This window comes from Moschus berezovskii, chromosome 17 (genome assembly GCF_049115385.1).
Source record: "Moschus berezovskii isolate FMDL1 chromosome 17, NW_MosBer_1.0, whole genome shotgun sequence".
Lineage (NCBI taxonomy): Eukaryota > Metazoa > Chordata > Mammalia > Artiodactyla > Moschidae > Moschus > Moschus berezovskii.
In genome coordinates, this window is record NC_142476.1 from 64,164,451 (window position 1) to 64,182,769 (window position 18,319).

Here is an 18,319-nt window from a genome sequence, read left to right on the forward strand (position 1 = left end):
AGGAGGGCATGGCAACCCACTCCAGTATTCTTGCCTGGAAAATAACATGGACAGAAGAGCCTGGTGGCCTACAGTCCATAGAGTCACAAAAGAATTGGACATAACTGAAGAGACTTAGCAGACATGCACACACATAGTCATATATACAGAATATACTTATTGGAATGATGTTGCAAGAAGTTTTTAATGACAGGGGGTTAATTCCCAGCATATAACATTAGGTGAAAAAGCCAACATTAGAAAATTTGAAATCATTTATACATAGTACTATTTCAGTTATCTATAAATATATTTAGTTTAAAATATAATGAAAAGAAATACAACAAAGTGTTTGCAGTTGTTATAAATTTCTCATAATGGTACATATTTCTTTTGCAATATAAAAAATATTTTTAATAAAACAAATTTCTGCACTGAGTTGTAAGGACTGAATGAGATAATTCAAGTAAAGGTGTTTTCACCAGTATTTGCTCCATATTTAGTACTGCAGAAATATTTTAATTTATTTTTATTATTGATGTGATAATTTATCTATTACTTATTATAATAATTGCTTGAGAATTAAGTTATTGATAATGGATAAAGAATTATGAGCTGCCACACGAATGATTTTGAAGCAGGATATTGCACACTGAAAGAATCCACATAATTGAGAACCTGAATTTCTTAGACTTTTGGACTACATTACCAACAATGAATCTTTAAGTAAGATAAGTAAAATACATACTATTTATTGGAGTCTAATTTATACTGAATAAAAATATGTCCTGAAAAGGTAGGAGTTATTCTAGGTATATAAGGATGATTCAACATTAGTAAGTCTATCAAGATAAGTTATAAATTAACCAGATAAGAGGGAGGTGGGAGGGGGGGTTCAAGATTGGGAACACATGTACACCTGGGGCAGATTCATGTCAATGTATGGCAAAACCAATACAATAATGTAAAGTAATTAGCCTCCAATTAAAATAAATAAATTATAAAAAAATAAATTAACCAGATAAAATATTAAAAATACATGCTGAGAAATCATTTCATAAATTCTAGGAGTCAAAAACTGAAATGTAATGAGACTAAAAGGTAATTTCCAATAATACCCATCATTGACTGAGAGCAAAATCATATTAAATACAGACATAACAATTGCATTTTAGATAATGTAAGGAACAAAGTATGACAGTTAGCATTGTCTTGGAGAGTTACTCAATGCAATAAGATAAAAATATATAAATATTAGAAAAGAGAAAAAATTATAGTCATTTGAAGATCTTTCAAAGCAACTAGAAAAATAACAAGTGAAACCAGAAGTTAATAAAAGGAAATAAATCATAAAATCAGCTAGAAATAAATGAAATAGAAATGAAGTGTGATACACTATATTAAACTGAAGAATGAAGATAATTCAATAGATTACCTAAAAAACTAATTAAAACTATTAGTCAATTAGGTAAAATGACTAAATACAACATATATATTTTATAATATTATTTTACACTAGCATCTATTAGTTTGAGATTCAAATGAAAAAAATCTTGTTCACTACAATGATTCCTAACTACAAAATTCCTAGCAAGAAATTTGAAAAGTAAAAAAACATACTTCTGTAAAGAGAACAAAAAATGTTACTCAAGTATAAAATAAGACCTAAACAAAAAGAGAAATATTTTATTTAGTAGAATATTTACCTGTGAAATAGATTCCCTTTCTTCAATCAATAAGAATTCTTCAATTGGTAATAGTGTTAATGCTCTTTCTAAAATTCTTCTGACTGTTGTTTTTCCTCCACCTGTTGGACCCACTAACATCACACCAACACAAGCCTAAAACGGAATTGCAGATTTATGGCTTAATTCTAGTTTACTGATTATTCAACAAAGCTGAAACTTTAAAGTTATTATTTACAAATACATCTCTGACTATATCCACAGACCATTTATTCAAATTATTTTTCAATCGGTTGTAATCTGGGTTCTGTTTTATTGACTCAGTTCAGTCCAGTTCAGTTCAGTCGCTCAGTCGTGCCCGACTCTTTGTGACCCCATGAATCACAGCACCAGGCCTCCCTGTCCATCACCAACTCCCGGAGTTCATTCAAACTCATGTCCATGGAGTCGGTGATGCCATCCAGCCATCTCATTCTCTGTCGTCCCTGTCCTAGGCAAATATTAAAATCACCATAAGTCTCCCAATTTTAAAATTCAAAGAATGATTTTCATTCTTGATGTTTAATAGTTTATTTCACTTTCTAATTCTCATTTACTCCTGTGCCTTTCTCTGTGATTGGCTTCTGTAGTAAGATTTATCTGGGCTTCCTGTTCTCTATTTTTTCTTTTTAGTTCTGATTGTCCTTTCCATGTTAGTCTTCCCTAATTCATCCTTGTCTCTCTCCCCTCCACATGTCCCTATCCAATTTCATCCATTTGAGCATCTTTAACTATCATCTGAATTCTAATGACTCCTTTTAAATGTGTACATTTTTCTCAGTCTTTGATTCTAAATGCCAGAGTGAAATTTCAGTGTGCTACTAAATACTTCCATCTGGATGTCACACATCGTTTTCAAAGTCAACATAATCTAATTTGTATCTTTTTCCCCCTACATTTGTTCTTTCTCTTATTTCCCTGTTCTAGTCAATAAAACCTGGAGAAGGCAATGGCAAGCCACTCCAGTACTCTTGCCTGGAAAATCCCATGGATGGAGGAGCCTGGTAGGCTGCAGTCCGTGGGGTCGCTAAGGGTCAGACACGACTGAGCGACTTCACTTTCACTTTCACACATTGGAGAAGGAAATGGCAACCCACTCCAGTATTCCTGCCTGAAGAATCCCAGGGACGGGGGAGCCTGGTGGGCTGCCGTCTATGGGGTTGCACAGAGTCGGACACGACTGAAGTGACTTAGCAGCAGTCAATAAAACCACTAGGTACCAACTGTCTAGGCTTCCCTGGTAACTCAGCTGGTAAAGAATCCACCTGCAATTCAGGAGACGCCGGTTTGATTCCTAGGTTCGGAAAAAGGAATAGGTTACCCATTCTGGTATTCTTGTGCTTCCCTGGTGGTTCAGATGGCAAAGAATCCGCCTGCAATGCAAAAGACCTGGGTTTGATCCCTGGGTTGGGAAGATCCCCTGGAGGAAGGCATGGCAACCCACTCCAATATTCTTGCCTGGAGAATTCCCATGGACAGAAGAGCCTGGCGGGCTATGGTCCATGAAGTTACAAAGAGCTGGACATGACTAAGCGACTAAGTACAGCATAGCACCAACTGTCTAAAATAGAATACTTGCCTTTTTCATTCTCTTATCTCTTTGAAAACTTTTGCATGATATCATCTTTTCTTTATCTCAACCACAATAGCCTGCCTTCCTTAGTGTTGTGAACTGAATTTTCGTGTCCTCCTAACATTCAAATACTGAAGCCCTAACACCCAAAGCAGTAGTATTGGAGGTGGGGGGGTCTTTGGTAGGTAAGCAAGTTTAGATGAGGTCATGAGGGTGGACCGCATGTTGAAATGGTGTCTTTATAAGAAAAGGAAGAGAGACGAGAGTTTGCTCTCCTTCTACTATGTGAGGACAGTGTGAGAAGTGTCCTGCAGCTCACCATCTGCAGGTAGAAGGTTCTCACCAGAAATAAAACCTGCCAGCACTTTGATCTTGAATTGCCAAGTCTCCAGAACTGTGAGAAATAAGTCTGTTGTGTAAGCCACTCAATCTACTGTGTTTTGTTCAGTTCAGTTCAGTTCAGTCGCTCAGTTGTGTCCAACTCTTTGCGACCCCATGAATCACAGCACGCCAGGCCTCCCTGTCCATCACCAAATCCCGGAGTTCACTCAAACTCATGTCCATCAAGTCGGTGATGCCATCCAGCCATCTCATTCTCTGTCGTCCCCTTCTCCTCCTGCCCCCAATCCTTCCCAGCATCAGACTCTTTTCCAGTGAGTCAACTCGTCGCATGAGGTTGCCAAAGTATTGGAGTTTCAGCTTTAGCATCAGTCCTTCCAATGAACACCCAGGATTGATCTCCTTTAGAATGGACTAGTTGGATCTCCTTGCAGTCCAAGGGACTCTCAAGAGTCTTCTCCAGCACTACAGTTCAAAAGCATCAATTCTTCGGCGCTCAGCTTTCTTCAAATCCAACTCTCACATCCATATATGACCACGGGAAAAACTATAGCCTTGACTAGATGGACCTTGGTTGGCAAAGTAATGTCTCTGCTTTTTAATATACTATCTAGGTTGGTCATAACTTCCTTCCAAGGAGTAAGCGTCTTTTAATTTCATGGCTGCAATCAGCATCCGCAGTGATTTTGGAGCCCAAAAAAATAAAGTCTGACACTGTTTCCACTGTTACCCCATCTATTTCCCATGACGTGATGGGACCAGATGCCATGATCTTGGTTTTCTGAATGTTGAGCTTCAAGCCAACCTTTTCACTCTCCTCCTTCACTTTCATCAAGAGGCTTTTGAGTTCCTCTTCACTTTCTGCCATAAGGGTAGTGTCATCTGCATATCTGAGGTGATTGATATTTCTCCCAGCAACCTTGATTGCAGCTTGTGCTTCTCCCAGCAATCTTGATTGCAGCTTGTGCTTCTTCCAGCCCAGCGTTCCTCATGATGTACTTTGCATATAAGTTAAATAAGCGGGGTGACAATATACAACCTTGACGTACTCCCTTTCCTATTTGGAACCAGTCTGTTGTTCCATGTCCAGTTCTAACTGTTGCTTCCTGACCTGCATACAGGTTTCTCAAGAGGCAGGTCAGGTGGTCTAGTATTCCCATCTCTTTCAGAATTTTCCACAGTTTATTGTGATCCACACAGTCAAAGGCTTTGGCATAGTCAATGAAGCACTGTACAAAAAAGATCTTCACGACCAAGATAATCATGATAACGTGATCACTGACCTAGAGCCAGATATCTTGGAATGTGAAGCCAAATGGGCCTTAAAAAGCATCACTACGAACAAAGCTAGTGGAGGTGATGGAATTCCAGTTGAGCTATTTCAAATCTTGAAAGATGATGCTGTGAAAGTGCGGCACTCAATATGTCAGCAAATTTGGAAAACTCAGCAGTGGCCACAGGACTGGAAAAGGTCAGTCTTCATTCCAATCCCAAAGAAAGGAAATGCCAAACAATGCTCAAACTACCACACAATTGCACTCATCTCACACGCTAGTAAAGTCATGCTCAAAATTCTCCAAGCCAGGCTTCAGCAGTATGTGAACCGTGAACTCCCAGATGTTCAAACAGGTTTTAGAAAAGGCAGAGGCACCAGAGATCAAATTGCCAACATCCGCTGGATCATGGAGAAAGCAAGAGAGTTCCAGAAAAACATGTATTTCTGCTTCATTGACTATGCCAAAGCTTTTGACTGTGTTTTGTTAGAGCAGTCCAAATGGACTTAGTGGGTCAGATGCTAAACATCAGAGTGGGCCCCTCACCATCTCCTTTGGACTATTGCAAGAACATTGAAGAAATAACTATTTTTAACAATGTCTCACATATATACATTAAAATTTAAATATGGGTAAAGTTAAAACATCTTTTTACTTCCATTTCAACCCCTATACCTTCATGAAGGCTTTGTGATTCTCTGGTCCGATAGTCCCATTCTATAACTGGCAAGGTGAGAAAGGTCCAAAAAGCCTTGCTTGTCAATGGAAATCATATATTCAGGACTGCAGGTAGCCTGGTCCTGGGGCATCACGGCTTGATAGGAAAGAATGGCAGCTATTTCTCTGGGAGCAATTTTATACCCCACTTAAACTCTTAAAGCAAAGCTGATGGCTCAATTGACCTTGATTCACAAAGATTTCCACAAATGGCTTGGCCTGCTTTACTGATGGTTTACTAAGCTGAAACCTGGTCTCTTGATGTCCAGCCTCAGAGTCAGCTCTGAAGAATCAAAAGAAGTCTTGTTTATTCTGCTCCCTGGGAAGAACTCTAATTCTTGGGCTTTTGTTGATGGCCTATTTGGTGTGGCACTGGGAAAACTGCAGAACAGAAGATTAAAGATAATCCTATATGGGGCTTTGTACTGTGGAGACAAATGGCAGCTGCTGATGAAACTACCTAAGTCATTCAAGGGCCTGTGGTGAGGACCCATTCTGATGAGATTACCCAGAATTAGAATTAAGCTGTTGATCAATTTCTCTTCCCAGATTGCTGTGACAGCTTTCTGGATGCAGCATCACACTAGATACCGTAACACGTTCACCATCACAGGTTGCACAAAATAAAGAACTGTGTTTCTGATACAGATGCTACCACTGAACTTCAGACTGGTGACTCCTACCAAAAGATGACACAGCTGTCTCAGTGAGAGAAGCCATATTGCATAGGGCATGAATGATCCCCACTTACACCTAGCAGATCCTACATCAGATCTTTGACCCCCTCTATTGGGTCTACTGGTGGTGTTTCACTGATATTAACACTATTCAAGCTACGGCCCTGCTATTTCAATCCGACTGACTAACTCTAGGTACACCATCACATCGGTTGAAACCAATCTGTGTCATGTGTTTGAATACCTGGACCATTTGCAACGTGACAATGGTGTCAACCTTTTAATGGAAGAGTCACTCAAAAATGAGCTGATTGTCAAGGAATTTTATGGACTTTCTACACTTCCTACCATCCACAGGCATCTGGCATTATTGAGCACTGGAATAGCCTTTCAAAAACTGACTCAGAAAGATTTCTGACTCTATCTCCCTTACCTTCTTTTTGTCCAAACACTTTACCAAGAAAATTTGGTCACTGAATGTGAGTTTCCCTAGAAAGGAATTATTTCTTTTCATTTGCTTCCTCAGAAATTATCAGCATGAAACAGATATACAGAACATGAAACAGATTATATAGAACTATTTCATAAATTTGGAATTTAGTCCTGATGACCATTCCTGTACTTCTTATGTAGAAGCCAACCATTAACTTGCCTCCCTTCCTAAACCAATGCAAACTGCACCTCAGAGAAGATTATACAGCCTCTGAGTGTCAATTTTTCACAAATTTACATTTCTTTGCCTAAAAGGTAAAACAGCGTCCTGTTCTGGTCAATTTTTGAGGTCTTCATTGCTTTGTGAAGACTCTCGTGTACATATAAAAATTCAATAAAATGTCTATGTTCTCCTGTTTATCTGTTTATGTCAGTTTAATTTTCAGACCCAGTCAGCAACTCTAAGTGGTGCCAACAGATATAAAGACTCGTTATAAACCTATGACAATTTAGACTGTGTGGTGTTGTCACAAAGATAGAAATACAGGACAAATAATAAAGTATAGAAGAAATCTATCCTTTTATATATGAAAACTTCCCATATGACAGAAATCATATATCAGTAAAGAAGTCTTTGAACTGTGGTTCTGGAGAAGACTCTTGAGAGTCCCTTGGACTGCAAGGAGATCCAACCAGTCCTTCTAAAGGAGATCAGTCCTGGGTGTTCACTGGAAGGACTGATGCTTAAGCTGAAACTCCAATACTTTGGCCACCTCATGCAACGAGTTGACTCACTGGAAAAGAGTCTGATGCTAGGAGGGATTGGGGGTGGGAGGAGACAGGGATGACAGAGAATGAGATGGCTGGATGGCATCACCGACTCGATGGACATGAGTTTGAGTGAACTCCGGGAGTTGGTGATGGACAGGGAGGCCTGGCGTGCTGTGATTCATGTGGTCGCAGAGAGTCGGGCACGACTGAGCGACTGAACTGAACTGAAAGAAGTCTTAGGGACACTGGTTATCCATTCAGGGAAAGGACTTCCCTAGTGGCTCAGATGGTAAAAAATCTGCCTGTAATGCAGGAGACCTGGATTCAATCCCTGGGTTGGGTTTGATCCCGAGCTTGGGAAGATCCCCTGGAGAAGGGAATGGCAACCCACTCCAGTATTCTTGCCTGGAGAATTCCATGGACAGAGGAGCCTGGTGGGCTACAGTCCATGGGGTCACAAAGAGTCAGACTGAAACTTCCTCTTTTCACTTTCATACAGGGAAAACTAAATTCCTCCTTGACATTTTATTGAAAAATAAACTGCAGACAACTTAAAAGTGAGAAATGCAAGTATCTAAAAGTTTCAGAAAAATTACTGACAAAACCTTGATGAGACAGGATGGAAAAGATTTCTAAAAATAGGACACATAAACACAAGCCATAAAAAAAGGTCAATAGAGATTGCTGCATTAACAAAGTGTCCTGTACACCATGTCTCCTGTATACCGTGAATATTTCTAAATAGTGTGAAATGAAAAAACATGCTGCCATATCAACAAGCAAGAAATGTCATAGCCATCAGTGATTTCTGGCCTTCAAATGTGAAGGATGGCTCCCAAAATTGTGATCCAGTGGATGCTGTGACCCTGCCCCTGCCCCATCCCTCCAGGATGACTGCTGAGGAGCTGGGAAAATGCAAGAAGCAGCCATCTGCCACTCCTTAAGGTGAACAAGGAAACAGGATTGGTCCCAGATAGCTGAGGTTCATATGAAATGAATGAATTCAGGGAGCCCAGAGACTTGCATCTTCCCATACACAGAATGCTAAATCCCTTAACTTGATAGCTAATCTTTGATGTTCACACTGCCTGCTCCCTTTGTTGCAAACTTGTATATAGCATGACATCCCCTTCTGCCTCCTTGGACAGAAACGGTATGGACCTTACAGAAGTAGGAGTTATTAAGAAGAGATGGCAAGAATACACAGAAGAACTATACAAAGAAAGATCTTAATGACCCAGATAATCATGATGGTGTAATCATTCACCTAGCCAGACATAATGGAGTCCGAAGTCAAGTGGGCCTTAGGAAGAATCACTATAAACAAAGCTAGTTGAGGTGATAGAATTCCAGCTGAGCTATTTCAAATCCTAAAAGACAATGCTGTCAAAGTGCTGCACTCAATATGCCAGCGAATTTGGAAAACTCAGCAGTGGTCACAGGACTGGAAAAGGTCAGTTTGCATTCCAATCCCAAAGAAAGACAATGCCAAAGAATGTTCAAACTATCACACAACTGCACTCATCTCACACACTAGCAAAGTAATGCTCAGAGTTCTTCAAGGTAGGCTTCAACAGTATGTGAACCGAGGACTTCCAGATGTTCAAAGCTGGATTTAGAAAAGGCAGAAGAACGAGAGATCAAATTGCCAGCATCGATTGGATCATTGAAAAAGCAAGGGAGTTTCAGAAAGACACCTACTTCTGCTTCATTGACTAGAAACTATAGAAAATTCTTTAAGAGGTGGGAATACCAGACTACCTTACTTGCCTCCTGAGAAACCTGTATGCAGGTCAAGAAGCAACAGTTAGAACCATACATGGAACAACAGACTGGTTCCAAATTGGAAAAGGAGTACGTCAAGGCCATATACTGTCACTCTGTTTATTTAATTTATATGCAGAGTTCAGTTCAGTTCAGTCACTCAGTCGTGTCTGACTCTTTGCGACCCCATGAATCACAGCACGCCAGTCCTCCCTGTCCATAAACAACTCCTGGAGTTTACCTAAACTCATGTCCATCGAGTCAGTGATGCCATCCAGCCAACTCATCCTCTGTCATCCCCTTCTCTTTCTCCTTCTGCCCCCAATCCCTCCCAGCATCAAGGTCTTTTTCAGTGAGTCAACTCTTCGCATGAGGGGGCCAAAGTGTTGGAGTTTCAGCTTTAGCATCAGTCCTTCCAATGAACACCCAGGACTGATGTCCTTTAGGATGGACTGGTTGGATCTCCTTGCAGTCCAAGGGACTCTTAAGAGTCTTCTCCAGCACCACAGTTCAAAAGCATCAATTCTTCGGCACTTGGTTTTCTTCAGAGTCCAACTCTCACATCCATACATGACCATTGGAAAAACCATAGCCTTGACTAGACGGACCTTGGTTGGCAAAGTAATGTCTCTGCTTTTTAATATGCTATCTAGGTTGGTCAAAACTTTCCTTCCAAGGAGTAAGCGTCTTTTAATTTCAGGCTGATGTCACTTTCTGCAGTGATTTTGGAGCCCCCCCCCCAAAAAGTCTGATACTGTTTCCACTATTTCCCCATCTATTTCCCATGTAGTGATGGGACCAGATGCCATGATCTTAGTTTTCTGAATGTTGAGCTTTAAGCCAACTTTTTCACTCTCCTCTTTCACTTAATCAAGAGGCTTTTTAGTTCCTCTTCACTTTCTGCCATAAGGGTGGTGTCATCTGCATATCTGAGGTTATTGACATTTCTCCTGGCAATCTTGATTCCAGCTTGCGCTTCTTCCAGCCCAGCGTTTCTCATGATGTACCCTGGATATAAGTTAAATGAGCAGGGTGACAATATACAGCCTTGGTGTACTCCTTTTTCCTATTTGGAACCAGTGTTCCATATGCAGAGTACATCATGCCAAATGCCCAGCTGGATGAAGCACAAGCTGGAATCAAGATTTCCAGGAGAAATATCAATAACCTCAGATATGCAGATGACACCACCCTTATGGCAGAAAGCAAAGAGAAATTAAAGAGCCTCTTGATAGAACTGAAAGAGGAGAGTGAAAAAGCTGGTTTAAAACTCAACATTCAAGAAACTAAGAGCATGACATCCTATCCTATCACTTCATGGCAAATGATGGGGAAACAATGGAAACAGTAGCTAACTTTATTTTTCTGGGCTCCAAAATCACTGCAGATGGTGACTGCAGTCATGAAATTAAAAGACGCTTACTCTTTGGAAGGAAAGTTATGACCAACCTAGACAGCATATTAAAAAGCAGAGACATTACTTTGTCAACAAAGGTCCATCTAGTCAACGCTATGGTTTTCCTAGTAGTCATGTATGGATGTGAGAGTTGGACTATAAAGAAAGCTGAGCGCAGAAGAATTGATGCTTTTGAACTGTGGTGCTGGAGAAGACTCTTGAGAGTCCCTTGGACTGCAAGGAGATCCAACCAGTCCATCCTAAAGGAGATCAGTCCTGGGTGTTCATTGGAAGGACTGATGTTGAAGCTGAAACTCCAATATTATGGCCACCTGAGATGAAGAGCTTACTCATCTGAAAAGACCCTGATGCTGGGTAAGATTGAAGGCAGGGGGAGAAGGGGATGACAGAGGATGAGATGGTTAGATGGCATCACCGACTCAACGGACATGAGTTTGAGTAAAGTCTGGGAGTTGGCGATGGACAGGGAGGCCTGGCGTGCTGTGGTTCATGGGGTTGCAAAGAGTCAGGCATGACTGAATGACTGAACTGAACTGAAAGTGAGGGATCAAATAACAAAGTCTAGATAAATAGTTAATTAACCACTTTACTTTGAAGAACATTATAGTAGATATCTCTTATCTAATTTTCTTTTCTCCTTGATCACACCTGTTTAAACACAGGAGCAAATTGCTAACATGACATTCTACACTTACCTGAAGTTGATTATAAAACTGTATGATTCTCTCTTTTTGAGCTGGCCACTGTTGTAAGCCCAGTTGTTGTGTTGCAATCTCTATTAGTTTCTTAAAGAAAAAAATACATTAATATAAATTTCATTGCAAATTAAACTCTTAATATGTAATCCTACAAAATCTCTCTTAACTAAGTAGTAAATACAGTACTTTATGATGGTATTTCTTAATTTTTTAATTCACCAACTCCAAAATAATGAAAATATTACTTCCCCCACCAAAGTAAAATACACAGAAAATTTTATGATCACAGACCCCCTCTCCCAATTTAAGTCATGCTTTATGATGCATTTAAGAACTAGCTGTTACCACAGTATAATTGTTTAATTATCCTACAGTGAAGAAAAGGTAAAAGATTCTATATCTTTGTGGAATTTTTTGAAAGGAGAACAATGATAAGTATTTTTATTTTTGCTTTTTTAAAAAAATTTTTATTTATTAATTTTTATTTAATAAATGGTACAAAGCATTTGCTTATTTGTTAATTTTTAACTCTAATCACCATTAAAGTTGATTTTCAATTTTGTAATGACTGTTTTTCTGTTTCAATGTTAAGAATATTCTAAGACAGCAAAATTTACAAGATGAAAAAGAGCAAAATTTATAAGATGAAAAACTTGACGTGGTTATACATTAGATCATTCCAGGAAGTGGCTGCACCTTTGAAAGATATTTAATATTTCAACACAGGAATTATAAGGGCAGCATGATTCCTCCTAAAGTGGGGTTTACTTCAATGTTGATATAATTGGTAACGATGTCTACAGAAAAAGTATGATTTATCCTTTTTCTCACTAGCCTCTCCTACACCATTTCTCATTCCTTGCATTCCTACAATGGGAAGCAGCCAAAGAAAACACAGAGATTCAGCAAGACTGTACAAACAGAGGAAAAATAGACTCTATGGAAGGCTAACTGGAGGTAGGAAATTATTTTTGAAAAGCAACCTCTTCCAAACAAAGTTGATGAGACTGCCTACTTATGGCCTTCACTGCTTGCAGTTTCAGATGTAGAAACTAGGAATGGCTGCAGTTACTAATACAAACCTAGATACTGCCTGGATATGAGTGAAAAGTCACACAAGTGTGGAATAAAGATAGCATGGGATGCACAGAAGATCAGAAGAACTGGGATAATAAAAGAAGACATATTCAGATATACTTGGGTCATCCCACCTGGTGAAGGTTTTGAAATGAAATCATAATCCTGACCTAATATATTTATGGCTGTATAAGATGTTCTTTGGAGTTAACTGGATGACACAATATACGTAGTTCTTATAGCATGCTATGGTTTTAGTAATTCTCAGGTTATCCTTTGATTGCTCTGAGATAATGACCCCTACACATGTTGAATACTGCTAAAGACAGTAATGGGAATAAGTTGAATAGATTCCAACTTATTCCACATGCAATTCAGATTCTTGTATCACAAATGAACAAGAAGTATAAACAGCACACCTACAGGGTATTTTTTTAATAACATGTCTTCCTATGTGGGTTTGTTATATATGATTGATTGGTCATTGTGTAAGCCATCAAAAATACACCATTAAATAAGAGACTGAATTATTCCACACTTAATATTAAAATCATAACTTTAAATTATCTTTGTGCTATTTCTATGAGCCATATACTACAATTTGGTAACAATTTATTAGACAGTTGAGAGTTTGCATATTTATCAATGTAAAAATTATACAAAGGATGAAGTAGCTGAATAAATTAATATTCTCACATATAAAACTTTTCCATAAGCTATAAATTAACTTGTAAAACTGATGAAAAGGTGAATAAATAACGAGGTTCAAAAGTAAAATCATTAATGTACATGTAGAAATGTTATTACAATGCCAATGTTATTTGTTTTGCCTGTGTCTTGAAAAATGTTAAAGGTAACACTGGAAGGACTTAAAACTTGTAACTGTAGGAAGGAGAGTAGTGGATTTGCACACTCTCTCTGAGAAGAATAGAAAGATGTTTACGTAAGACAGAGAAGGAAAACCTGTCAACTGATATATTCCTTCTTTTTTATAGCTAAATGAAAATCTTTAAAATGCAAATGAAATCTTCAAAATGCAGGCAAAACTTAGATGCAAATACCCACTGTCTTTCTCCTATTAAACCACACAGCAAAAAGAAAAAAATCAAACTGCATTTTCATTAAAATAATGAAACAAAGAAAATCTAAAAAATGTAAAACAAAGGTAAGTGCTATGAAAAAAACTAAGCATAGTTTAAAGTCTGGACCTGCAACTTGTTGGTCTGGAAAAGTCTAACTCATTTAATCATGTGGAACAAAGAATCTTACACTATATGTCTCCTTCAAAATTACATATTAAAAGGGCTTATAGAATACCAAAATTCATAACAAGAGAATCTATACTGAAATTAAGAATATCAAAGGCAAATGAAAAATTTGAAAGCTTCTGGAGAGAAAAACAGATACACTACAAAGGAACACATACTAAAGTGACACTGACCATTTCAAGAGCGGAGCAAGATAAAATGTAATAATATTTTAAAGGTGTTAAATATTTTAATGTATTAAATGAAAAGAACTTTAAACTTAGAATTTTATAACCAGCCAAACCGTAATCTAAATATAAAGGCATATCAGAAATAGTTGCCAAAGGTTTGTTACACAAAACTTACTTGAAAAACACTGTTGGGAGAAGTACTAAGAAAAAGGAATACATTGAAGTCTATAAGAGATAAGAAGAGAAAGTTTTATAAAATACCATGTTAGTTTACAGTATTTTAAAGGCATGTACATGCCTGTGTGAACAAACATACGTGTTTATAAAAAAGAGGTCCAAGGAAAAGGAAAAGGAAAAAAAATTCCCATAACAAACATTTATATGACATATTTAAAAATGAGAGTATGGGGAAGACCAAAGAGTATGCTAAAGTACTTGTTTTGAAAGGGAAAATATATAGATATTGAAAAAATTGGTAAATAGGAACAAATAATGCTGGATGTCAGTCTTCAGTTAAGAGAGGCACTATAGAGAATAAACACAAAATAAACACAGAAGATCCAACCAGTCTATTCTAAAGGAGATCAATCCTGGGTGTTCATTGGAGGGACTGATGCTAAAGCTGAAACTGCAATACTTTGGCCACCTCATGCAACGAGTTGACTCACTGGAAAAGACTCTGATGCTGGGAAAGGTTGGGGGCGGGAGGAGAAGGGGATGACGGAGAATGAGATGGCTGGATGGCATCACCGACTCTGTGGACATGAGTTTGAGTGTACTCCGGGAGTTGGTGATGGACAGGGAGGCCTGGCGTGCTGTGATTCATGGGTTCGCGGAGAGTCGGACACGACTGAGCGACTGAACTGAACTGAACTGAAACACAGAAGAAAATTCAAATATCCCACAGAGACCAGGGAAAGAGAGAAAACAATGAAGAAAAAGAAATTAAATATTATAACAGTAATGAATTTTAAGATAACAGAATCTATAATGAATATAAAAAGTTAAAATCAACACAGGACAGATAATCACAGACTGAATTACAAGAAAACAAGTCCACTGATACATCTCCCATAAGACACACAGTTCAAACAGAGAAACATAGAAAGTTTGAGAAATACAAGAATGGAAAAGAGATTCTAAATATATGAATCCACATAAAAAAGTTGGATAGAAATCTTAATATCTGACTAAATAGGTCTTAAGGCAAGACATAGTATACAGTCCAGAAAAAGAGTATAGTGGTTAAAGAATAAACAAATATTACGCAACTTTTAACATCAAATTATATAAAGTAACAACTGACAGAAATGCAAGACACATAGATAAATCAATAATTTCAGCTTAAAATTTTGATATACCCCTTCCAAAAACTGATAAATCAGTAAAAATAGATATCAAGCTCTGAAAAATATAATAAATAGGCTATATATATAACTTTATATCCAGTAAGCACAAAATACATATATGAAACCCTTACCAAAAAAAAGCCATTTATTAGGTGATATGGGAAATCTGAAAAAAGGTTATCTCAAAAGGATACATACATAAATTATAGCATATAATCTCCAACTAAAACTATGAAACCATTTGAGTCTGAATTTTGGGGAGCAGGGATGGCAAGACGTTGCTTTGAGTATCTTTAAAAATTGTTTTCACTCAGTGATCACTTCCCATTCCCTGTTGCTTAATGCAACATGTCTATAGCTTTACATTTATTAACTTAGGTTGTTCATAATGTTCTCATCACTTTTAAATCTCTAATATCATTGTTTCTTTTTCAATTATTAATCATTCTTGCTTGAGGTCTTATATAATCAAACTGATAACTTTGGTTTTGCTGTTTTTTCCTATATTTTTTATTCTTTATTTGGTTGATTTCTGCCCTTTCCTTATTTTCATTTGTTTCATTTCAGAGAACTTGTTTTATTGCTCTTTTTCCTAGTTTCTTACTTTAATGCTCTGTATGAGAAAGATAATCTGGTCTGAGCAAATTGCAAAAGGCATTATGGCCAAGATAATTAATTTGACTGTTGTACTAGAGGCAACATTGCTTTAACAGCTGCTTTGCTGATGTGATCAAACCTATGTTTTAAGAAAGCAACTCTGGTGGCCATATGACAACATATTAGAATGGAGGGAGTGGTTGTATCATAGTAACAGAAGACACTGAGATCCTGCCTAACCTAAGGCAATGACTGTATGGTTTTATTTATATAAGAGAAAATATAAAGGGCTCTGTTTCTTTACCGTCTGAGCCACCATGGAAGCCCCATAAATGGCTTTGAAATTGTGTCATTTTAATGATCACAAAGTATTTACACATTAAAGTCTTTATTTATAATTCTGATATAATTTGATTCTCTATGCACCTTTTGAAAGTAGGAAGAGCAGACAGTATCATTCTCACTTGAAAGATGAGAAAAATGAGGAGCAAAATATGTGTTAACAGCCTTCCTTCCTTAAAGGTATACAATTTGTTCTTGTTTCCATTATGCCAAGATGTACTGAAAGTTCTTCATTCATGGGAAATATATATCTCCAAGTATTTTTATGTCCCAAGTTGTAACATGAATAGAGAATTTCAGGAATAACTAACATTTTAAATTCACATATATTATAGTTTCTTATCTTAACTGATATTCCACATATAAATGATTTGTAATGATTTTAAAAGGTCTTATTACCTCCAAGACAATCTGATTTACTTTCGAAACTGTTGCTCCGCAAAAAATATCTCTCATAATCTTTTCAAAAAGTAGGACATCTTTAGGAAGAAATTTTGGTAAGCTAGCTTCTCTTATAGCTTCAATAATTATCAGAGTTTCCTCTGTTTCAGAAATGTCACTGATGTTACTTTAAATGGTAGAAGAAAGCAAAGAACAAGTTAGCAACTTTGTTTTGTTGATTTTAAAGACCATTAATATTCTTTTTTAGTGGTGGCTATCCCAATACCCTTTCTTCCTCTCCCCACTGAAAAGCAGCTATATTGTTTGGGTGAGGTTAATCTGGTTCCCAACTCCAGGTATGGGCCCTGACTGACTTACAACTCAGGGTAATGCTGTTTCCCAGCCAAAACAGAAATGTATTCAGGTTAACATCAAATGAAAAATAAAATGATTTATTAAAAATCCCTAGGATGACTAGAGAACTAGTCTTGCAGGATATGTAGTTGGGAACAAAGTTGAGCTATAGAACTGGTCCTGTGAAGACATGGCTGCCACCATCAATGGCCTCCACCAGAGAGCAATGCCTGTTGCATCTAGAGCCTGATGCTTGCACTAGAGTGGCTTGCTGTTCCTGCTAAATGTCTGCAGCTATTGCCACTGCCATAACCCTTGCCAGAGTGGACTCTGTGTATATCCTATTTTTTTTCTCTCTAGTTTCAGGTTCAGATTCTAGGGTAACTATCTCTGATTTGCCAAGGTTGTATGTCTGAGAGTTTCAGAAAGCAAGCATATGACATAACAAACATTCAAGAACTGAATATAACCCCATCTCTAATCAATCAATGCATAGCAGTCACAGCGATTCAGGGGTAGACAAATGAATTGTCCTCTCAGAGTGGTTTGGGACTTCAGTTCAATGGTGTAGATAGCTCGATTTATTATTAGAAGCCATCCTGCTACCAAAAAGGAAGCCAATCTAAAAATAACCCAGACATGGAGGACTGCAGTGCTTAGAATATCTCAGAGAAATAAAAGGGAAACTCAAATCAAAGTGATTATATCCTGCCCCACCTCTGGATTTTTGATTGGGTGAAACAGTAAATTCCCTTTACTGTTTAATAAAACTTGTACACCCGGGGCAAATTCATGTCAATATATGGCAAAACCAACCAATATAATATTGTAAAATAATTTGCCTCCAATAAAAAATAAATTTTTAAAAATAATAAAACTCAATATTTTTGTTAATTTTAACAAAAGTTTTTGATATTTTGTTATCACAAAGTTTATTGCCACATATAATATTTCGTATACTAAACATTCCAGTACACATTTTTATACATTAAATATGCAGTCAAAAGGGGGAAAAGTAACTACATGTGGTATAGTATGATTTTGGAGATAGAAAGGAAGAAATGTTTTCCCTGCCCTAGCATCCCTCCCATACTCTTGTCTACTGATGTCTGAAATTCTTCATTGGTATGGTGATAACGTTTACGCCTTTGCCCCATAATAAAAAGAGCTAAAGATAACATTTATTGAGTAGTTTTTTTACTAGGCCTTTTGCTTAATTGTTTAAGAAATTTCATTAATCTTTTCAAAAGCTAAGAAGAAGAGTGATACTCAGATAAATGAAATAGCACACTCAGTGTCATATAGCTGGTAAATGTCTGAACTGGCATTCAGTCAGGTCTCTCTGACTTCAAAGTCCATTTCTATAAGCACTCTATCTTTATGATGGAAGACTCACTGAGTTATCATCAGCTGTTT

General features: G+C 37.5%; 1 protein-coding gene across 2 annotated transcripts in view; it reads right to left on the bottom strand.

The window, feature by feature from the left end:
- The window catches only part of DNAH14 (dynein axonemal heavy chain 14), a 398,894-nt gene that overhangs the window by 192,306 nt on the left and 188,269 nt on the right, over positions 1–18,319 (bottom strand). For both annotated transcript variants that reach the window (XM_088845531.1, XM_088845532.1), the window contains 3 exons: positions 16,568–16,736; positions 11,363–11,452; positions 1,686–1,820 (listed from right to left, as the gene is read on the bottom strand). In XM_088845531.1, coding sequence (XP_088701657.1) covers positions 1,686–1,820; positions 11,363–11,452; positions 16,568–16,736 — 394 coding nt within the window. The remainder of the gene's footprint in view (positions 1–1,685; positions 1,821–11,362; positions 11,453–16,567; positions 16,737–18,319) is intronic.